At 38.2% G+C, this 24,231-nt stretch overlaps 1 protein-coding gene across 12 annotated transcripts in view; it reads left to right on the top strand.

Moving 5' to 3' along the window:
• The window catches only part of PJA2 (praja ring finger ubiquitin ligase 2), a 32,279-nt gene extending 8,708 nt beyond the window's left edge, over positions 1-23,571 (top strand). For 7 of the 12 annotated variants that reach the window (XM_056513886.1, XM_056513888.1, XM_056513884.1 and 4 more), the window contains 8 exons: positions 2,974-3,174; positions 7,890-8,922; positions 13,092-13,277; positions 14,618-14,803; positions 17,507-17,615; positions 21,627-21,741; positions 22,021-22,136; positions 23,382-23,571. In XM_056513886.1, the coding sequence (XP_056369861.1) occupies positions 2,976-3,174; positions 7,890-8,922; positions 13,092-13,277; positions 14,618-14,803; positions 17,507-17,615; positions 21,627-21,741; positions 22,021-22,136; positions 23,382-23,462 (2,025 nt within the window). In that variant the 5' untranslated portion in view covers positions 2,974-2,975 and the 3' untranslated portion in view covers positions 23,463-23,571. The remainder of the gene's footprint in view (positions 1-2,973; positions 3,175-7,889; positions 8,923-13,091; positions 13,278-14,617; positions 14,804-17,506; positions 17,616-21,626; positions 21,742-22,020; positions 22,137-23,381) is intronic. The other 5 variants (XM_056513894.1, XM_056513893.1, XM_056513890.1 and 2 more) reach the window with 1 other exon arrangement.
• Positions 23,572-24,231: the final 660 nt, after the last annotated feature.

Below are 24,231 nucleotides of genomic sequence, written 5' to 3'. Positions count from 1 at the left end.
CTGCTGCTCTTGTCGCTGGTGCACAGAATGTGAGGGAGTTGAGGTGATAGGAGGGAGAACAGGTAATGGAGAGGAGAATAAAGAGAGGTGACTGGGTTTCAGTGGGTGAGGACAGGATCCTGCCAGCATCTGTCTGAGCAGGAAATTCCAGGTGTCCTACATCTAGCTCTGTAAATTGGTTTGAGGCTTTTTTAATGTAGTATGGTAGTCAAGAATGTGGGTGCTTTCTTTAACTCAAGTTACAGTGCAAGTTTGTGAACCCATGCAGGCCTGCATCTAACCTTGGACACTTACATCTGGAAAAACAGGGATTTTTTTCCTTTCCTTTTTTTAAAATCCATGAAAGAGGACAAGCTGCTTAGGATTTGGTCAGGTTCTGAGGCCTTCTGTGCTACAGCCTGTAATTTGCTGTCTCTAGGGAGTGGTGTACATAGTGCGGTGTTGGTAGAAGTAAAGAGGAAGCGCACCTCTCTGTCAGTGATTAAGGCAGTGCCTGTTAAAGGCTGGACTACCTGTTCGTGAGCTGTGCATTTTATGAGACAATCTGCCATTTTTTTAATCAGCTCTGGTAATCCAAAATGCTTTCCTGTTCATGATCCTTTTGAGGAGTTCAGATGACTGTAATAACGTTCTGGAAGTATGGAGGTGTGTGTATAAACATCATCAGCCAGAGAAGTGAATAACTAGCTTGTTTGCCCGACCTTAGTTATTTATTCAGTGATGTGATAAGGGTGTAATTCATTGCTTCTCTAAGACTGGTCAGTTTTGCAGAAATGTATCTTGTTAGTGACTTGGGTGTGTTTTGAACAGATCTACTAAACTGACCTTCTAAGCCTTTCTTAGGCTGAGCTAGCCTGGAAGAAATACCTGAGAGAGGATATTGTGTTTCACAGCTTCATTGCCTGAAGGGTTTCTTGTAAATTGTTTTCTGCATGCATGTGGCTAAATGCTGCTCATTTTAAGCCTGTAAGTAAATAAATGCGTGCCTCCTTCTTTTATTTTTCAGTTGTTTTGTATTTAGGTAGAAGCTAGCCTCTCCTGGAAACCAAATGTGGCATCCATACTTCCAGTAACTGTAGAAAGCTTTCACTATCTTTATCCAATAAGTCTTCCCCAGGACAGAAGAATAATAGCTGCCTCCTTTATCTTCTAAAAACTGTTGAATAAGTGATGAGAGTTTCTGTATGCGATAGCATTATTTGAAACAAAAATGTAATGCATTAAACAGATTTTGCATGTTGTGAACATCAGTTTTTTAAAAATAAAAGATTTGCATTCAGAGAGCTTGACTCGATTAAATGAACATCTGTTTTTTAACAATACTGATGTTTTAGAGAACAAAATGAAACTAAAAGTTGCACAGTTTTGTTGCATTTTTACCTTGTTTGTTTTAGCCACTTGTTTGAGAACAGATTTCTGCATTGCTATTCTGATTTACTAATCTAACTGTTGGATTTTATTCTGCAGATTTGGATGTGGCTGCTAATTATCATCTCCCTCTGGCAGTCTGCTGACCAATCTGTTGTAATCAGGGAAATTTCAGAATTGTCAGGGCTTGGTTGAAAAAAAAAACTTGCTGATATTAACTACTGGCTGATAGAAAGATAGAATATAGAAAGAAGGGAAAATGAATTGTCAGTCTTGTTTTTTCTTACATTAGTTACCAGGATTTTTGCAAAGATGCCAGAGTTTTCACCTTTCTAAAGATTGTAGGAGTGGTATAGTTAATAACAAAACAAACATTTTAGGTTCTGGTTTTTAATGTAGGGTGGGCAAGTCTAGACAAATATTCAAAAATATTTCCAGGGAAAATTATGTGTAATCAAACTACATACAGCTTCATAGATAAATGAGGGGGAAAAGCATCAGATACTTGCTAATTTTTTTCTGCCAAAGTTCCATCTCTTTCGTATGTCTCTACAGTAGATACTGTCTTTTTAAGTGTAATGAAGAGAATAGTTGCACAGCCAGGAAATAAAAAAGCTTTCATATTTTTCTGAAGTTCATAATAACTCTGTATTAATGATTGCAGACTTTATCTTTCTTGTCTTTAATGTTAACTTTTTAATTTGTTGAGTTTCAAGAACAGAAACTTTTTAATTCCGTATCTAGTGAGGATTAAAAGTGATGTGGAGAGACACAAAGAAGTCACTGTATATCTGAAATAGTGAACTTCTAATTGCATTTGTATAAGCAACAGCCTTTGGGCATGAGCCCTTGTGTTAGATTATTAATACCTGATAATACTGCTGTATTAAAATCTCTCTTTATTGGGAGCCTTTTCCAATGTTTCTCAAGTTTTTTTACTCCTTATCCCATATTTTCTTGGTAAAAGCTGCAAGATTCATTAACATGAAAAACTGCTGTAAGCAGTGTGTGGGAAATGCTTTGTATGGCCATGCCTGAACATAATGCCTTTAGCAGTAAGAATAAAGCCTTCTCCCTGGGACTTTTGTTTTGGAAGGTGTGATTCGATTAATTATACTTTTCCAGTCACAAAGATAAGCTAGCTAGAGCTGCCTGAATTGTACTGTATTACCTGAAGGATTTTCCCCATTATAGTACTTGCAGATCTTTTCTGCAAGCTAATGTAAGTGTTGCATCAGGTTTATGAACAGAGTGAAAAAAAATTTTAAAAAGGTGTGACATCTGGAATGGATTTAAAAAAAAAAAAGTCTCTGTTATTTTCTAAAAGTATGTTAAGATGGGGGCCAATATTTAAGATGGTTTGCCAATATTATTTAGTGTAGATGAAAATTCAGTTACATGCTTTCAGAATGTTTGGGTCCAGAGTACTCTATGTTCTTAAGCTTCATTGACAATATGATTACTAAGACTTTAGAGAAATAGGAGATTCCTTGATTGAAAAAAAGTACATAAAAAAAAAAGTTTTAAGTAAGAGGGAGACTGCAAAGACATATTGTTGTCTAACAAGTATCTCTGTCTTTTTCTTTCCTACATAATGTCACGTAGCAATGGGCCAAGGCCTTGGCAAAACTGCCTGGCCCAAACCTGCCGGAGGATATCAAACTGTTACAGGTGGAGGATGTGGAAGAAGACATTCCTATGTTGGGTTTAGACCATTTTTGAATACTCAAGAAAGAGATGGACATCAACAGAACAATGACTGCAAACAGTTAGAACTGGAAGATGTTCAGAAAGAGAATTCTTTAGGTATGTTTGTATCTTTGTGTATGTGCAATTTGGTTGCAAACTGAGATGTTTGGAGCCGGAGGAGGAAGGTGCACTGAGAGCTGCCTAAGTGACTCGTGTTAATGAGCCACTTAAATAACATGAAAAGTACATTTTCTATGTCTTTAATTTGCTTTTATAGTAAATTTTATTCTATTGAAGTATAAATAATCTAATAAATCTATATTAGGCTGTGTAGTTTTGCCTGAAGAACATTCATAATGAGTTAATGTGTTCTAATAAACTAGATAACAATAACATTGTTTAATTCCAATTATTTTGTCTCCAAATTAAAATTCACGTTTGGAAGAAAAATGCCTATTCTAACTTTCTGTTTAGAATGAGACTGTGAAATATTTGATGCATCATGAAACAGGTTGTTCTCTATGTCCACCATAGTGAAAATTAGTTTAAGCCTCTAAAAAGTCTTTAAAAAGTTCCCCTTTTATTTGTTCATACCAGTTAGACCACTTCCCTTTCTTGTTTAATGACTATTGGATGTGTTTTGGTTTAAAAGACAGGTGTCTGCTAGGGAAGGCAGGAGCCTCTCTTGAAATGGAAAATGTAAACTCCCTCCTGCCAAATTATTATAATTTTGAAATTAAGGAGCTCTCAGGCAAAGATATGAGAATGAGGAATAATAATTCTTTACTAGGAAAATTAAAATAGAAATACAGTAATACAAAAAAACCAAAACACTGAAGTAGTCAGAATACAACCTGACACCCCATCAGTCAGGGTGTTGGTAGCAGTCTGATTAAATGGTGACTGCAGTCTTCCTGGAGTTGACAGATGTGGTTCATTTGAAGTACTGGTCCTGTAGAAGGGTGCAGTTGGAGCAAGAGAAAATGGCCTCAGAGTGCATCAGGAGAGGTTTAATTGTCTGGTAGGAAAAATACCTTCACCAGAGGGACTGGCAGTCATTGGAAGAGGCTGCCCAGAAAAGTGGCAGAGTTGCCAGTTCCTGGAGGTCGTTAAAAGGTGTGTATACGTAGTCTAATGGTAGACTTGGCAGTGTTAGATTTATGGTTGCACTTGATACCTTAGTGGTCTTTTCCAGCCTAAGTGATTCTATGGTTCTATGAGGTAGCTTTTTTTCCCCCTTCCTTCCCTTATAAACTATTTAGAAACTACTTATTCTATTTTTTTTTTCTTTTTAAATGTTAACCAGATAGTGCTGTTTTAGCTTTGTATTCAATTGTTTTTGTAAGTTCTTATGTGATGTAGATCGTCTTGGTGTGGTTTTAATTTTTTGTAATTAAAGGGTGTTTACTGTTGTCCATGCTTCATACATTTTGTATACTTTCATCTAGGTAAAGGTCTATTTATTTCCTATAAGGCAGTGTTGACATTAGTGGAGATCTTCCTATCATCTCTATATAACGCCACCACATTTTTTATTTCAGTTGCACAGAGAGCAGCATACAGTTGTTTTATGGGTCATTAGACATATGCAGTTTAAGGGTGTATTATCTCTCTGTTCTTAATACAGTTGCTTTGTATATAAATTAGTCTAATAACTAAATGCCTTGCCTTTCCATTTGCTTTTGTGTGTATTAAACTCTTCAGATTTATCTTACAGAACCATTTTGGATTGATTTGCTTTCTTTGTCTCCCCTAGGCTACATTTTTCCCCAGCCGGTATTATATTAGGGTGGATAGATATTGCCTAAAATGCTGCATATTTTTTGAGTTAGAAGGAACTCATAAGGATCATTGAGTCCAACTCCTGGCTCTGCATAGGATATCCCCAAGAATCACTCCATGTGCCCAGGAGTATTGTCCAAACACTTCTTCAACTCGGTTGGGCCAGTGCTATGACCACTACCCTGGGGAGCCTCTCCAGTGCCCAACCACCCTATGAGGCAAGAATCTTTACCTGATAGTCAGCCTAAACTTCCCCTGACACAACTTCAGGCCATTCCCTTGGGTCCTGTCACTGGTCACCACAGAGAAGAGATCAGTGTCTGCCCGTCTTCTTCTTTGGGAATGTTGAGGACCCCCATGAGATCTGCCTTCAGGCCAAGTCACCTCAGCCGCTCCTTGTGTGGCTTCCCCCTGTTGGTTCGTCACTGTCTTTCATGGCTCTCCTTTTGATACTCGCTAATATTTTTATATCTTATGTGGTGACACCCAAAACTGCCCCCAGCACTTGAGGTGAGCCCCAGCCCAGAGCAGAGCAGGACAATCCCCTCCCTTGCCCAGCTGGTGATGCTGGGCCTTATGCCGCCAGGACAGGTTTGACTCTCCTGGCTGCCAGGGCACCGCTTACACATGTTGAACTTGTCACTGACCAGGATGCTCAGTGCTGCTCTCCAGCATCCCAATTTCTTGTCATCAGCAAACTTACTTAGTGTGCCCTTGAGTCCTGTGTCTAAGTCAATTATAAAGATTTGAAGGGCACAGCAGGGTGGAGCCCTGCAGAATCTCACTAGTGACAGGTCACCAGTCACCAGATGCCTGTCCCTGTTCATGCCTGACCTGTGAGCCAGTTACTCAGCCAGCACATGATATGTTTATGCAGCTGTGGGCTGGGTGTTTTGTCCAGAAGGATCGTATGTGAGGCATTATCAAAAGCTTTGCTAAAATCCATAAAGATTAAATGAACTGGTTCCCTTGATACAATAGGTGGGATGCCCTGTCATAAAAGAAAATTAAGTTTGACAAGCAGGACTTTCCACTCATGAAGTCATGGCTGGTTGAGACCATGGATTGCATTTTCTTCAGGTTTTTCACTATACCAAAATAGTCATCTCTGTAATTCTGTCAGTCACTGAAGTGGACTTCCAGGCCTTCCTTTCCAGGGTCAACTTTGCCCTCCCTGAAGATTGGAACAAAATTAGCCAGCATCCAGTTAGTCTGGGACCTCTGCAGATTCCTGGAGTTGTTAAAAAATCGTCAAGAGGCATTGGCTGTGACATTGTCCCATCAGGCCCCATAAACTTACAGAGATTCAACAGGAGCAGCAGGTCCTGTACAAGTTCAGGGTTGACTGAGAGTTGATCATTCTTGTGGTCATTGTTCTCTAGCTCAGGGCACTGGGACATCCTTGGACATCTTTTCTTCGTCAGTCTTGAGGATGGGCAAATAAATCATTTAGCATCTCTGCCTTGTCTCTGTCCTTGTCTGTGAGGTAACATACTCATCCTGTAATGGACTAATCCTGTTTCTGCGCTGCCTTTGCTACTGACATACTTAATAAAGCTCTTTTTATTGTCCCTCACATTTCTGGCCTGCATTAACCCCAACTGCATTTTGGCCACATGAATTTTCTCCCTACAGTGGCAGCAGCATTTTTGTATTCCTCCCATGTCACTTGACTTCACTTCCTCTGACTATACAGCTACTTTTCTTGCCTTAGCTCCAGGAGAAGATCCCTGGTCATCCAAGCATTTTTGGAATTGCCTGTTCCTGTGCCCTTGGGACATGGTCCTTAAAAAGTGATCCCAGCACCTTCCAAAGAATTTTCTCAGGATCTTACCAACTAGTTCCCTGAGTAGCCTGAAGTCTGCTCTCCTTATGTCCAGAGCTGAAATTTTTCCTTTACCTTCTGTCACCAAAGACTTAAAACTCGACCACTTCATGTTTACTATGGCCAAGACTGTCACCACTTGCCACTTGGGTCATGAGACCCTCTCTTATCAAGAGATCAGTCAAGGAGGGCACCTTTCCCAGTCGGCCCCTTTAGTATCTGTACCATGAAGTTACCATCCAGGTGCTTTAGGAATCTAAGAAACTGTAGAAGATGGGTAGGAGGAGATATTGGCAATATTAAAAATGACTGCATTTGATCCTTGGTAACTCATTATATGTGACTCTGCTTGAGCAAGAAAAGTGGACTGGATCATCTCTAGAGGGGCCTGCCAACCATCCTTGGCTTGTAGCAATTTTGTGGAGGAGGTTCAACATTCAAATTAGATACAGTATTATTTTGTGGAAGCCAGAGTCCTAGTGCTGAGTAGCATAGCTCTTATAAGATTCCAGTGCCAGGAATTCACCAGCCTAGTCATGGAGCCTCATCTAACAATTTAGATTCAATTTTGGACAAAATAATCTGGACTATTGCCTTGATTAGGAGTTTAAAAATTACTTGAACAAATGATTGATTTTGTAGTAGCAGTAGTATATATGTTTTTATCTTCTTTAACTCTTGCTGCTAGATTTGATGTTTATCGTCTCTTTATGCAAGAGGTGTTCAAGTGTAATTTGAGTGCTGTTTTCTTCTTATGAGGAATTGCACTTAAAGGTGCAGGTACAAAATACAGTTCTTTTAGTATGTAATCTCTAATAGCAATAAATAAGTCTGAGTGTGGCAGAAGGCACAATTTAGCCAGTTAATCAATGGATAGTCAATGGAGAGAAATGTTATTTCAGTTTTCCTGTTACCTTTTAATTCCATTTTATATAAACAATGTAAATGTAAATGTAAAAAATTCTACTTTTGTATGTGTTCCTTTAAGGCTTTTTTCCATATCACAGCTGTAGCTGGAATTGTATAATTTAGCTATATTTCTGTAGGCTTAGTTTGTATAAATGAGAAAATAAATATATTATTGAAGAATGACTGCATCTCTGATAAATGCTCCTATCACTTTGTACTGCAGTCCTAGTAAATTATTCATCTTTTTAATGAGCAGCAGTTGTTGTCAAGAGTATTTCTGTTGGTTTTGATTATTCCACTGCATTCTTTCTTACAGCTTTCTCTGGAGATTCCAATCCATTGGTTCAAGTTTCTGCTGATTTATTAGATGAGACTTTGTCAAAAGATACTGGCATTAGAGAACCTGTTAGCCAAAGTGCATCAAGCCAAACTTCTGAAGTGACCACATCACCATTATCTGTATTCTGTTATGGCCTAGAAGGCAACCACATTTCACCAGACTTGATGAATCCTTATGAAAAATCTGAGGACCTTGCAGAGTACGTGTCTGGAGGGCATAATGGTTTGAATGGTAAAAATGGAATTGCTTTTGTAAACATTGACTCCTATGAGCCAGATAGCAGTGATGGAGAGGAAGAGGATGCTCTAGACAAGTATTCTTGGATAAAAGAAGCAGCAGGTCTGATTCAGGGAAGACTAGACAACATACTTTCGCAGTGTGAAAAAGAAGTGGAGTCTCTTAATGACTTACAGTCCCAACTGCCGGCTTTCAACCACAGCATTTATAGAGAAAATTGTGAAGAAGCGGGACCAATGCCTTTGGTAAGTCCAGGCAATAGGACACTTAAATCTGCTGAAGATGAAGCTACACCAAAAATTAGTCTGAATGATGACAGTTATGAAACACAGCAGGTAAAACATTTAGTGGATGTTGGAATTGGAATCCCCATACCAGTTGCTGATGTGTTAAACATCAGTGATGGAGAGACTGACCAAGAAAATTCATCTGAGCTAGTAGTGAGACCTAAAATTAGAAAACAAAATATTGCAAAACATCTGGAGAGAGAAAGTTGTCTCCTGAATGATGATGAAGAGGGAAGCAATTACTGGAGGAGAATTGGAATTGCTGATGTCCAGCAATGCCATCCTGAGTGTCCCTTAAGAGATGGCAAAGACGAGATGAGTTCTGGTGTGTTCTTTCTCTCAAGAATGCACAGTCATCAAAGGAACATAGAAATAGACTTAAGAAGAAATGAAGAACAAAACAATTTTCCAAGTGACAGTGCTTTTTGGAATGAGCTTGAAGGCCACAACACACATTACTTAATGTCCCCCAAAGATGAAGACAGGTGAAGTTTTGTTTTTATATCTGTTTTAGTATTGAATCTTTTGTGTAAATAATGTGCAAAACTGAACAATATGTTAGCAAATGGGCCGTAAAAACTTGAGGCATTTCAGAATATAATCAGATAACAAGATGCAAACTTTTTCTTTGTTATCCTTCACTCTTATGGTAATGCTAAAAGCTTTTCCTTATGTCTGCAGTCAGAGCATCTTATCACTGAGGAATGATACTTGTTTATTTTCATTTCATTTTTACTGAGCAGATGGAGGGTAAAGACTGAAAGCCTTGTTCAGCTTTGAAAGTTTCCTTCAATGCTTACTCTTCGGAATTTGGTTTTTTGCTGCCAGATCTCAATATTCTGCATGATAGCCTATTTATGTTCTTGTCTCCAGCCTTTTGAAATAAATTGTTCTTCCTTGTAATATTTGAAGAATTACGTGATAGGATTGCTTATAATCCGTTTCTAATGGAAATTCTTCAGACTACTAGGTGTTTCCAAAGTAGCTATTAATTATTACAGTTTTAGATTTATAAATTGCTCCAACCCTCATATGAGAAGCAGTATTCAGGTTCCTCTTGCTTTGAGCTTTTCACCTGACAAAGTAATGTGGATAAACCTTATGTTGATTAACTTCTATTCATAAAATGTTAGTTTAGAACTCTTCACTATTTATTGGGAATTATATAACTGAGCCATTTGAGGGTAAAATTGTTTCTAACCATATGATCGTTCATGGAAGACATAGTAGTGTTTTTTCCTATTTTTCTTGCAGTTTGCTTTCATCTTGTTGGTTCTGTTCCCACAGCTTTCTTTACAAGACATGTCCTCTGGGTGTTGATATGGCTGTCTTGTGCGTGTGCTTGCCATTCATAAGCTAACCTGCTTAGTAGATTGTATTTCCAGTGTTTTTGTAGAGAGAAAAGCATGAAAATTAATTAGCATTAAATCTTGTCCTTAAAACATTGCAGAGTTGCAACTATGAGAGAGTAAAATGTGTTTTAAAATGGGATAGTATAGACTTAGGGGCTTTTCTTCTTTAAGGTGTAAGTGTAGGGTCCTGCATTTGGTTGGGGGAGGGGAATAATGCACAGTGGCAGCACAGGCTGGGGGCTGACCCACTGGAGAGCAGCTCTGCTGGGTAGGACCTTGGAGGGGCTGGTGGGTGACAAGTTGACATGAGCTGGTCAAGTGTGCCCTGGGGGCCAGGAGAGACAGTGGGATCCTGGCATGCATCAGGGAGAGTGTGGCCAGCAGGTCAGGAAGGTGATCCTGCCCCACTTCTTGGCCCTAGTGAGGCACATCTGGGGTATTGTGTTCATTTTCGGTTTCCACAGTTGAGGAAAGATGTGGAGCTATGGAAGATGTTTCTGTGGAGGCCACAAAGATGGTGAGGGGGTCTGGGGCATCTCTCTTATGAGGGGAGGTGAGATCTGGGCCTGTTTAGTCTGGAGAAGAGAAGTGTGAGAGGGGATGTCACTAATGTAAATAAATATCTCCAAGGCTGGTTCCAGGAGAATAGTGCCAGACTCCCTTCACTGATACTCAGTGACAGGAGAAGGAGCAATGGCATAAACTAAAACACAAGTTCTACCACAACAAGAAGAACTTTAGGTTGAGGGTGGCAGTGTACTAGAACAGGTAGCCCAGGGAGGTCATAGAGTCTCCCGTTCTGAAGACATTCCAAGCTCACCTGGGATGGTTCTTGTGTCCCCTGCTCCTTCCAACTCTGATAATTCTTTGATTCTTAATAAATGTACTTGCAAATGAATCCTTCAATTCCTTGTCAGGTTTACTTTTCAAAAATTTTGTTAGTGCATAGTCTTTTCCATTTTTGAAATGCTGCTGCTAGAAGATTAAAATGCCATGAAGTATTGTTTGTATGTATGTATGTAATGCATTCTACATTTACAGCGTTGGCATCCATAATGCATAGTGATGGGTTATTGTAGCATGTCAAAAAGAAATGTGGATTATATGAAATGTTCTTGATGATGAGAGTACTGAATCAGTAAACAAGAATCATGTGTTTTTAACTTAGAATCTCCATAATTTATGTTCTTAAACCTAGATATACTTACGTTTATGAAATAAATTGTCAATGATTAGTCTGTACAAAGGAGTAATATGTTCACTCTTGAAAGGTGAAGTTTTATGTTTAAAGGCTTAAACCATATTTTATGTTCATGCAGAGCTGCATAAAAAGTGGATTTGACATATGTGCCAAACCACATCCTTCAGCTCAGTGTTAGCTTATTCCCAGCCCAGGGAGAAATTCACCTTTTGGTTGCTGCAGCATGGGCTTCCACCTCACATTTTCACTTCAAGGAGGTGCACAGCTGTTGTGGTTTTAGCGTGTGGTAGCTGTGTGGGAAGGAGAATGTTGCATGTTTGTTAGAACATACATGGTTCTAAGTTGGAAGGGTGGTGGAAGGTCTCAGGCAGGGGTGGAGGGAGGGATTATATCCATTAGCTCTATCCATTTAATTTTGGATCTTGTGGCAGATTAGGAGGGGGTTCAGCCAGGGGAGGGACTACTGCTGGCAAATCCACATGTGGATGCTAAGTTCATGTGCTTTGCTTTTGGCAAGTGACAAGTCTGTAACTTTCTATCCATTAATTAATGTTCTGTACCTGTGCAGAATTAAGCACAGTTAAATCCTGAGTTCTGAAATACTTAATGTTCTTCAATTGCTTAGTGTTAGTGACTTCAGGTAAATCCTTTCCTGGTTTGAATTAGTGTTTGTGTATAAACCGTAAAGAGAACAAATTTAAGTTAAGCCAAAGGAGGAGTATTTTGAAGTGTGTTGAGAGTCATTCTCAGATTATAAAATAGCAACAACTAAAATAAGTGATCTGTGTATTTCAACTAGTCTTAGAATATGTAAGATGAAATTGTAAAATATATATTAAAAGACTTGATAAAACAACATAAAAAACAAACAATGTTCCAAACCAAACTCACAACTCAAAACCAAAGACCCAAAAAAAGGTTAAAAAAGTTAATATTCAGCTTTAGATGGTGTAATGTGAGATTCATTACACTACATATCAGAATTTCATAGTATGTATGATTTCTATTTTAAAGTAATCCATTTAAATAGCCCAAAATTAATGAATGTTCTCATTTCCATCATTTTTCTTAAAAGCCATGGCTATATATATATGATCTGTATCTTCAATGTATTTATTCATGTAAAACTTGCAGTGTATACTACGCAGTTTTTCAAAAACACTTAAAATTCATTAAATTGAAAGTTCTATTGGCATGTATTTGTAATATTTGATAAAGGGAGGAAATTAGTGAATTTCTAGGTGAAGAGGTAACAATATATTTACACATACTGGGTTTAGCAGATGAGAAAACTGTGCTGTGGATGCTGTGAATTGCTTTATAAAATGAAGTCTAGTAAGCATGTTGGCTGTTTGCATGTATGTTTTCTTTACCTTTTTGAAGTGACGTAGCTAGTTGACTATATTTTGAATTTTGGTAGCTGTCACTGTAGTCAGTGAATTGTCTAAGTGCCATTACCAATGGTAGTAGTAGTTCATCCTTCCTAAGATTTGTGCTAAGCACTGCTCTTTTGTTTAAGCTGCCCAAAGCTTATTTACTACCCTTTTGTGTGTGGTAGCTGAGCAAATTGTCTTTTCAAAACTCCCTGCCATTCATCTTGTTTAGACTAGTGAATCAAATAGTTTTCAGTAAATCATCCGTTACACCTTTCTATGTTAAAAAAGGTCATTCTATATGACTTATATGTTCTGACAAGTTTTACTTTAAATTTGTTTGGCTGAGCGGTAAGGCTGACATTGATTATTATTTGTTAATCAAGCAGTGCCACTGCTGCTGATTTTGTAGTCTGGGAGAAAGATGTGTATAGTGAGTGGTTTCTGTTTTGTTCCCTGTACTCTATATATGTGGCAAGGGAAGACCAAAACATTTTTATAAAGATGGGTAGAATTTTTGAATTCTTTGTTACAGACTAACTTTCTTTTTTTTAATCAACTCTATGTATGCTTGATTTGTAATACATTGATAGCACAAGATTAATTTCTCTTAGGAAAAAAAAAAGCCTATATTGAGAGCAATGTTGATAGAAAAGTAGGAAATTGTTTGTTTTTTCCCCTAAAGCAGTGTTTGTATTCATACTCTTATTACCTTGTTTAAATTGCAGCTCAGAGTGCAGTGATGGAGAATGGTCTGCAGCTGTACCTTCCTATTTTACTGCTGTGGAAAAAGAGCAGTCTTCAAGTGATGAAAGCTGGGAGACTGTCTCATGCAGGGAGGAGCGTGACCCTGGTGTACAGAGGAGGAGCAGTGGTGGGAAACAGGAGAGCATAGACTTCTGTTTCCAGGAAGGGTATGCCTTTATTTTATTAGCTAACTTCCTATAGCTTCTGGCATTGCCAGTAGTAGGATATTCACATGGCGCTACACAGAATAACATCTAAAAGCAGTTACCATGCTAGCAGCAATCATCAATTCAAATCAGGGAAAATATGGCATTTCATCAAACAGTACTATGTAATGAAAAATACAGAAACAATGAGAGTGCATTGGCATGTAGCATCATAATGGTTAATAGACTTAATATATTGACTTTAAAAAGCCAGGTAGGTAAGTTAATTGTTAAGATATACATGTTGCATAAATATCTTTTGATACTGCTTAGGTCTCTTTGAAAAGAACTTATCTCTCTGCTTTATTGCTTCTCCTGCTCCGCTGCTGCTCCTTATTTTCTGCAACCCTATCAGTGATTAAAGTAAACTTGAATTACTTGCTTGGTCTAGTAACTTTAAATTTACTTTATTTTTCCTGTCATTCAGTACTTTATAAACTGTAGCTGCCTTTGCTATAAGGCAGAATTTGTAGCGGTAGAAGAGCTAAGAAGAATGTGCTTGGCTTTTTTCTAAGCATCTAGCATTGACTGGTTTGAATCTTTATAAAGCAAAGGCCACACCTAAGTGTTTTCAACTTCTTCCACTCTCAGGTGCACAGTAGCTGTTGCCAAGCAGTCCATTTTGTTGTTAGTGCTTTTTTAGTATTCTCCACATTTTTGGGTCTTGGAGAGCTAGTGTGACTTTATGAAAACTTCATGACGACTCATCTCTTTCAGAACAACAATAATGGAGCTGTGTGCTTTTGAACTTTGATATCAACAGCATGAAAATGTATGCATCTTTAGCATTATTGTCCTTTTTATAAGGAAACTGGTCCTCATAGCCCTATGACTGTCTGTATCCAGGTGACTTGTGCTCCTCTACAGTATCCAGGAATGAGAAGAGTCTTTGTCTTGCGAGATAGCTTCTCTTGCAAGTAGTACTTCTTTGCATCACCTGGGATGTCAAGACAGTCTTTCTCCTTTAATGCCTTTAGGAACTTGTAGATAAAGAAGAAGATGTTTAGTACCTGTTGTATTAACCCTGGCAGGGATGCTGGCTGTACTAGGGAAGAATCAGTAAGTTACTGTACTGCTGGCCTTGAGCCACATCATGGGTGTTACTAGATGCTAAGTCTGGAGCTGATGCCACTGGGAATTCCTTGAATTTTTATGGCAAATGCTAACTTTCTAATCTGGGACTCTGCAGTCTGGGAAACATGCTTGTTTAATCTTTGTGTTATGTTTGGCTTTTGTTGCTTATGTGTGTATGTAAGTTCTCTTAGCCTTTTTGTTTTAGTTTTTCATTTATTTATATAAAGGGAGCAGGCATTATTGGAGGAAGGTGAAATTCCTTGGTTACAGTATCGAGAAGAAGCAGAAAGTAGCAGTGACGAGGAAAATGATCCAATTAGTGATTTTGTACATCTTGGATTCTTCTTGTTGGATGGAAATAACAACCTTGAGGATGACTCCAGTGTGAGTGAAGACCTGGATGTGGAGTGGAGGTATGCATTCAATAGTTGTATGCTTTAGTTTGAGGTTTTGTGGTTACTGTTTTGTTTTCTATGTAAGATGTCAAAAGTTCTCATGGCTATCACTATGCAGTTGCTTCAAGGACTAATAATCTCAGTTTTAGAGTTTAAGGTATTTCAGGTGCTATCTATCTTCTAATGAGGGAAAAGGGAATAGATTTGCTAAATCAGGCTGTGATTTGAGAAAATTTTGGTGCTCTTAACATGCAAGGCATGAATGTATTTTTAAATTTAATTTTCAAGTGGAAGTATAACAAAAATAAGGAAATATAAATGTTATCGGCATTCAAGTCAGTCCTGTTTTATAATTGGTCTTTTTCTCCTTTGAAACTGGCATAAGTTAGTCACTATAAATATATTTTATTTCTCTTTGAAATGCCATGCAAGTACCTAATATTGTGTCATAATTTTGAATGTTTCACTCCATTTTCTGTCCTTAGATTACTTGAAGGATATTGCAATCATTTTAGTATAAAAATGCTACAAATACCAGGAATAAAGTGATTGGAGACACATTCAAAATAGTATAATGTATAATAGTATAGTGTGCTTGTTTAGAATGTGATCAACAAAAAGTTTTCCAGTGAGAAACATAACACTTGATATCTTCTCCTTTGTCCTGGTTTGAAAAGACAGGTGTCTGCCAAGAAAGGCAGGAGCTTCTCTTTGAAATTAAGAATATAAATTCCCCTCCCACCAAATTATTATAATTTTGAAATTACGGGGCTCTCAGGCAAAGATAAGGGAATTAGGAGTAACAGTTCTTTACTAGGAAAATTAAAATAGAAATACAGTATTATGAAGAACAAACCCAAAACACTGGCAGACTCAGAATACAACCTGACATGCTGTCAGTCAGGGTGTTAGTAGCAGTCCCATTAAATGGTGGCTGCAGTCCCCCTGCAGTGACAGATGTGGGTCTGTTGAAGCAGTGCTCTTGTAGAGTGGTGCAGTTTTCCTCCGAAGGTCCAGGGATGATGTGGAAAGGTTCAGCTTACTTCTGGAATCCAGTGGAAAGAAGGCGCCTTTGGTGTCTAAAATCTCAGTTTTTATTCAGGTAGGAAAGGCTTGGCTCCTCCCCCTGGCTGCCACATTTCCCAATTGGATGATGTAATTTTATCAGTCATACAGTGGCCCATTAGCTGATGTTATCTTCCTGGAGGGAGGATGGGTTGTGGAAAAGATAAAGGTGATTGTCCCACCTGGTTTTAAAGATGGCCCATTAGCTGATAATATGTGCCACGGAAATAAGGAATCACTGCCCCACCTGGCTTCAACAGACTCAAGTGCAGACATACCAACACTGTTGTTTTCTCCTTGTGTAGTTATATTGTGGTAAAGCATGAAAGGAGCTAATGCATGAGAGTCCAAACTAGAAGTAAGGCATATTTTCTTACACTGTTAGGCAGTAAGCTAGCAATGGAATTAATAGTGTGTTAGGGACAAAAGCTGTGTTTTAAGTGTTGGAGGTTAGCCTTGGTAAGCTCCCTGGTTACTTAAAACTGGAACGAAGATGTTGATGGTCTATTAAGTTTTGTTAGCTGAGCGTATACAGCCCTATACATCATTTCACTTGTGCATGTTTTAAGATTTGATTTCTGAATTTCTTAAAGAAAACTCAGAGGAGCTGCCAAGCCATGAACTGTGGTGCATGATGTAATCAAAATCTGACTGTTAGTTATAAAACAACCTTAACAGTGTACATGTGAAACGTATTAGCTGAACTTATGCCCCTTCACAGTAAAAACTCCCATCAGGATGTTCTGAAGTATATATTGTGGGAGTGTGGTACCAGTGTGCGGCAACCGGGGGTAGGGAGCTGCAGAACTACCTCTGAGAGGCTGGGGCTGCTTCATGTGGGACACAGCTGATTCCAGTTGGTTCCAGTGGACTCACCACAGGGTGGGGTCTCTGGAAAAGTGCTAAGAAAGGATAAAAAATTGTGAATAGCAAGTTGTGAGTGGAAGAGAAATGAGGATGATGTGAGAGAAGCAACCTTGCAGACACCAAGATCAGAAAAGAAGGGAGGGGAAGTGCTCTAGGTACTGGAGAAGACCATGGTGGAACAGATATGGATTTGCTGAAGGAACTGTGTCTGGGGAGAACCCATGCTGGAGTAGTTGATGAAGGACTGTGGCATGTGAGAAACACTCTTGCAGAGAGGAACTACTCATGGACAGACCACAGCCCCTGTTCGTTTCCCTCTGCCCTAGTTGGGTAGGGGAACTTAGAGGACTCAAGAATGAAGGGATGAAGTTGGCCTGGAAATAAGAGGAGGGGTAAGGGAAAGTTATTTTGGTTTTGTCTTTGTTTCTCACCGTTCAAATCCATTTTTATTGGTGATAAATTCATAGGATCATAGAACAGCCTAACTTGAAAGGAACCTCATAAGATCATCTAGTTCAACCTTTCAGTTAAATTAAGGCTTTTCCTGAATTGAGTCTGTTTTGCCTGTGGTTGTGATTGATGGGACTCATGGCCGCTTTTCATGACCCATAAACTTTTAATCATATTCCCCTATTCCGTTGAGGCAGGAGAGGGAGAGATCAGCTAGCTGGGTATCTGGCTGTTATTAACAGGTGATTATTAACAGGCAATAATTTGATATATCCATACTTTGTGTTCTAACTATGTATTTTGAAAATAAGATGGTGTTTCCTAACCCATGTTTTTCAGACTACTTGATGAGTTTGGTGACGGCCTAGGACTTGCTCAAGCCATTCCTTACATGGAACCTCAATTTCTCACATTTATGGCACTAGAGGGACGCTTAGAAGCTGTGGAGGTATTGAAATATTTTTTATAGTCTTATATCAGTGATGTTGTGATACAAATGTTATAGTTGAATCCTTTTTCAACTTAATCTGAAAATCAGGAGAATAAGGGAAAAATGCTTTCCTGTGTTAGCTTGAACTTTCAGGTCTGCAGACATGAAAATGCATCTTGGAAATTTTTTTTAAAGAATGTACTACAAGAAGTCATTGATCAGCACTTACTCCTTTTAGTATATGCATTTATTTCCTCATACGGCAAAGAAAGTTACTGTTTTCTACCAGTAGAAACATATACCATTAAATTCTGAAGAATTTTGCCAGATTCTCTACATAACAAAGGAAAGCTTATACTTGAATCTGTGCCTGTGATTTTTTTTTTTTTTGCAAGAGTACATTTGGATTACTCAAATTTTTATTTATTAGTACTTCTACTGATTTTTTACTTTTCTGTGTTTATGTCTTTTATATTTATCTTGTTCTATCCCATGAAAGGTGATAAAGCATTTATTATCAAGAACCAGCATGGTTATGATCTTTCTTTTGTTTATTACTTCAGGTTGGTCAATGTCAGTGAATATAGAGCTAGCTGAAATCCAGTCTGATGCAGCGCGACAATTCTTGCACTGCCAGAAATCTCCCCTGCAGGGTATTTGTCAAAATAAGAGTTAAATGATGTGTAGACACACATGGTGTTACAACAGCAGAACTAAATGTTTTGTGGGTGACATAAGTTTAGGGCAGCAAGGGGCAGTTTTGACTGCTAGGACCTACTTTAAAGGGGTGAACAGGGCAGGCTGTATGTCATAGTGTGCTTGCAGACAAAATACCAAGGGCACTTTGAAATGCTCTGTAAAGCTGGCAGACAGTGGAGCAATCATAGATAATGGGGTTTTTTCCCATGGATATGTGCAAAGTCAGTGATTTTCTGAATAAGCTTCCCAGGTGTTTTCCAAGGCAGTGGAAGGGCTGTTCCTTTAAGTTGGCAGTTGTACAATTTCCAGTTTTGTATGTCCCTAAAGGTATATGGGAGGTTGTCATTCATGATCAAGTATCACAGGGCCTTCTCCAGCTGTGTAGGATCTTGTTAGCATTACTCATTTAGAAACACTTCATTAGTGTGGAAAAGGTCTGTTGATATCCTTATTGTAAAAGTGGTATTTTGAAGCCATATAGAGAAAATTCTTGTCTCTTTCATAGCTGCTGGTTCTCACTACATCAAAAAAAAAAACAGAACTGCAAAAATAGTTGACCTCCTCCTTTGCACCAAAGCAAGAGGATCTGTGTAGAGAGGGCAAACTAATCCCATTTTTTTTTATCTGCACATTAACACTTGAAAATGAGACTGAGTTTATTATGACTCTTAAGTTTTTCTTTGTCATTCCTATGTAACAACATTTGCCTAAGTACTCTGTCAGAAGAAATGTGTGCAGTCCTGTCAGTGATCTGTAAAAGTAATCCTAGGTGATTATGTGCATGGCTGGCTGAGGAGGTTCTGTAATGACGTTTGTCACCAGGAACAGAGCGTCACTGAGCACCATTAGCAAACAGGTGGATGACTACAGAGGTACCTGTGGTACAGGGCACTGTGAACTGGAAAAGCCAATTGTCATATGTAGCATTTGTGCTTGAAAGTAGCACATAAGGGTGTGAAACTTTAAGGTGGGCGTAGAAGTCTGGCATATTTGGAATTAGTCAGCAGAAAGTGGTAACTGAGTAATTAGAGAGAGTTGTATGGACTGTGACACATGGACAACATAGGTTTTGATAAAGGAGTCCAAATACACCCTTCAAATCTCAAGCAAAATATATAGATATTTTTACAGTATGAAGTGGCTACTAAAATTTTTCAGAAAATATGAGCAAAATCATTTACTGTTGCTTTGAAATGCTTGAAAGGGATGTGCCACAATAAAGCATCCAAAGTGTATCATAATTGGAAGGGAGGGAGTGGAAGAGATCTATCCCAAATAATTGTGACATTTGGAGAGGAGAAGTAATGAAAATATTAGATACTTGTTTTGAAAAGCTATGTTCTGTAAGGCTCTGGGTTCCTAAAAATTAATAGGATATATGTGTGATTTTAAATATTTTTTTTCTTCCATCTGTTACAAGGAAAGTACATAGCTGGGAGTGTCTGGTTTACTTCATTAGCAGTACAGAACAGGCTGGTTGCCTCTGCTGTGTCAGTGAAAAAAAATACTTTATAAGTATTTCCTATGCCAGTTCACAGATGTGAGGAGCTCAAACCCCTGTAGGCTGTAGCATTCTTGATTTAACTGGAAAATGTCCAGCATTTTCTATTTGGTACATGGAGAAGTAAGCAGTCACACAAGTAATAAGAGGAAGTACAGTTATTTTGAAGATACGTCTTATAAAAGTCATAAAACAGACGCTGCTTTGGGTTTGAAAATGTGGCTTTCAGCCCCAGAGTCACTGTAAGGCTTTGTGTCTGTGATATTTATTTTGTGTAGGTTTCAGAAGCAAGCAACCAAAAGTGTTTTTTGTTTGAGAATACTCATGCTGGATATAAACAGAGAAATTTGACACATAAATAATACTGCAACCTTCTGTATCTCTGGGATCTTACATAGTTTTTGCAGGTGTAGTAGTTGCTCTGATTAAGCATATTATTTTTACCTACAGTTTATTTCTCAGACCATTGCAGTTGGAGCAAAAACCAGATACTAAAATCATCTTAACATTAGTAAGGTTGTATTGCCTGCTATACCAGAATTTGATGGGTATTAGCTGTAAAATGGAACCAATTTTCCTGTTTTGTAGGGGAACTTGCACATGGTACTAGGAATAACCCCAGGTTTTTCATTACACTGCCGTTTCTAGATGACAATACGTGTGGCAGTAGAAGCTGTAAATACTTCTTAGCTTGTTCTGATCTCTTTCTGCCACAAAGATTTGTCTGTATGTATAAAACTGCTAGTTTAGATCTGTGGTAGTGTGGTAGCTTGAGCTACCTTGTCACTGTGATCCAAGTCCAGGCATGTTTTCAGGTTGCAGCTGTAGTAACTTAAGGGAAAGTTTAAGAGGAAAGACAACTGAAAAGGTTTCAGTATAATCCAGTATTTCTCTAGTACATAGAGCTTTTCCCAATGCTACAAAAATAACAGGCTATCTTACACTTCTTAAACGTCTCAAAACTAAGAGAGTTTTGTGGCCAATAGACTAAATAATTTTCAAGCTGATTAGAACAGTAAGTAGTTGTACTTAAAGGATGTGACTGAGGCATTCAGGGTGTGAGCCCAGTGCTTCTGTGTTCTTGGTTCTTCAGTTTCAGTTTGTTTGCTGTTCAAACAGGTCATTTCTCAGCAAATATAACCAAATATTATGAGTTCTGTGAGTTTAATCTTTTTTTTTTCCTACTGGATATCCTTTCAGTGTCTTACATAGTTGCATGCATGATCTACACAGCAAATAGCCACAGCAAATATGGTGTAGACTTGTACTCTTAAAGATTTTTTATGGTAAAAAATTGGAGTTTGAAAAAAAGTTACTTCAGAGCATTTTGTCTGTCTTAAGATTTAAAATATCTACATGGATCTTGGAGATTTTGTTTCTTTAAGTTTAGACTGTTAGTGCAGCCAAGGTACTTAATATTTTTTGTTTGTGCCTGAGAGATTCAATAGTTGAAACCAGGAAACACATTAATAAGGCATTTATTTTCACAAGCAAAATGAAAGGGCAGTTTTAGATTGGCAAGCTTTATTACATTTTCATTGCTGCCTTTTCTGTAACTTCATAAAATTAACAAATGTTCATTTTAGTTTAAGTTGTGACTCTGTCCTCATCATCTATAAGAATGGTTTAAAATCAAGGCATTGTTGTTTTGAACTTCAGTTTCATCTCACTCATTACAAAAATAAAAATTATCTAATGGTTAGTTTGACACACATCTTCCATTTAAAAAAGTAGTACTGCTAGAATGGGATTCCTTTTCTTGCTAGTTTGTTTTGTATGAAATGTTACATTTATAATGAGAGAGCTTGATCTCTGCTTACTCCTTTTAGACAGCTCTGGCACAGTTGGAGTCTCTTACATTTGACGTTGAACAGACTCATCCGCCAGCTACGAAGGAAACTATAGATCGTCTGCCACAGATTGTTGTTACAGGTGACTACAATGGTATGGAAAAATAATGAAAAAGTAATTTCAACAGAGCTTGTAAGAACAAGTTCAACTTTCTCTAATACCATGGGTGCAATATTTAAGTATATTTACTGCATCATGCTGTTTTAAGATCTTTTGAATCTGAATATAATTTTGATCTATTTCAGAAACTAATCTTTAATTATTGTGACTTTGTCACCATTTGTGATACTGTTGATAATATATGTATTTTAATTTGAGCTCATCTCAGATGTAAAACAGGATATTAATATTTTTTCTTCATCTTGGGTTTAGGTCAAGAGCAGTGTTGTACTATCTGTTGCAGTGAATATGTGGAAGGTGAAATCATAACAGAGCTACCCTGTCGTCATTTGTTTCACAAACCTTGTGTAACTCTTTGGTTACAGAGGGTAAGTACTACAGGATTGGTAAAGGATTGTTGGGGGGGGGGTTGTATATTTTGTGTATTCTTCAGGGAAGAACAGCTTTAACTCTTTGAAAATGTGGGTTGAAATACCAAGAAATAATTGGCTGTTGAATTTATGGAACTAAATTCTTGTGCAAGTGAGGAAAGAAATTTATATTTCTACTTACTTGAAGGGCAGTTTTTTTAATAGAGGGAATATTTCTGTAAGGGAAAATGTTTTCCTTTACTAAGAGTTAAAGACATGGATGAGTTATAACTTGTTTTGGTACAAGAAAAGCTTTCCTTACTATATTCCTACCTTGAAGTTAAGATGATGGAATAGCTGGATGGAATATATGGAGAGCAAAGAATTTACTCTGTTTTACCACAATGTCATGGTGACATTTATGTCACGTTTATGGTGACAGCTAAGGTTAGCAGAGGAAATACTGAAATGCTTGTAGATTAACTTTTTTTAATTACCTTTTGTAATTCTACATGATATTAGGTTTCATTTTCATGATCTGTAATCAGTTTCCTTCCAAATATCTTAAAAAGACTTGCATCATGTTGAAGCTAGACTGAAACAACCATAATTAATGAAATGGTATGGGTTTTTTTCAGTTGTTCTTGCACTCTTCTTTGTGTGCCTGGACTTGGTAGTTCCCAGTGAGCTTACGGTGTAACACAATTTCCTCAGGAGTATAAGAGAAGATTGATTGTATCATGGGAGTCATATCAGAACACCTGTAGAATGGAGTGTTGATGGATTTAGTTGATGGGTTTATAATTTTTTTTACAACAACAATTGATAATGTTGAGTACCATATTCATTTTTCTTGTTTTACACATCCTGCCTTTTTTTTTTTTTTTTTTTTTTCTGTTGTCATAGTAAACTGCTATTGCTGAAAACTGGGACAAAATACTTCCTCTTAGATTTGGGCTGTACTGAACTTATTTTTAATCTTTGCCTCAAAAAAAAGTCCTATCTGTAAAATCAATGCTGTGAAGAAGAACCTGATTAATTTGTATTAATTTGTTGTGTAACTGCTGTAAAAGCAAAACAAGTCTTTCTTCTGAGTTTGTTAGCTGTCAGCTCCAGGTAGCTATGGAGTCAAATTTGAGTTTGCAGTGGTACTGTTGTGGAGATCCTAAATACTTTATAAATAATAACTTTTAGCTTCTCAGTAGAATTGAATGCAAACTCTGCAAGTGACCTAAATGGTGTTTTTGTCTTTTCTTTTTGTAGTCGGGAACATGCCCTGTTTGTCGTCATGTGCTTGCACCTGTACTTCCCGAAGCAACTGATGACACTGGTTTTTTTCTTTGATTCATGATTCAGCATCTTCCGCTAACATTGCTACAGGACCCTCGGACTAGGGTCAAAAATAAAATGTACCACCAAAATAAAAAAGTAAATTTTGCCGGTTTTAATTACAGTGGGAAAACAATTCAGTATAAAATATTAATATGTAGTCATGGCTTGGGTTGGAAGGGACTCTAAAGATGATCTGGCTTCACCCCCCTTGCTGTGGGCAGGGATACCATCCTCCAGACCAGATTGCTCCAAGTCCACCCCAACCTGGCCTTTAACACTTCCAGGGATGGGGCTTCTACAGCTTCTCTGGGCAACCTGTGCCAGGGCCTCACTACCCACAGTAAAGAACTTCCTCTTAATATGTAATCCCAAACTTTCTTTTAATTTGAAACCATGTCCCCATTGTCACATGCCATTGTGAATAGTCCCTCTCCATCCTTCTTATGGAGTCCCTTCAGGGACTGGAAGGCCACAATTTGGTCACCTCAAAGCCTTCTCTTCTCCAGGCTGAACAATCCCTATTTTCTCAGCCTTTCCTCATAGCAGAGGTGCTCCATCCCTCTGAACACCTTGGTGTCCCTCCTCTGGACTCTCTCCAGCAGCTCCATATCCTTCCTGAGCAGGGCCCCAGGGCTGGAGGCAGCTCTGCAGATGGGATCTCACCAGAGTAGGGCAGAGGGACAGAATCCCCTCCCTGCCCTGCTGCCCACGGGGCTCTGGATGCAGCCCAGGACACTCTTGGCTGTCTGGGCTGGGAGTGCCCATGGCTGGCTCATGTCCA

This window comes from Oenanthe melanoleuca, chromosome Z (assembly GCF_029582105.1).
Source record: "Oenanthe melanoleuca isolate GR-GAL-2019-014 chromosome Z, OMel1.0, whole genome shotgun sequence".
In the NCBI taxonomy this organism is placed as follows: domain Eukaryota; kingdom Metazoa; phylum Chordata; class Aves; order Passeriformes; family Muscicapidae; genus Oenanthe; species Oenanthe melanoleuca.
Note: the sequence above shows the minus strand (reverse complement) of the source record. Positions and strands in the feature narration are given on the sequence as shown.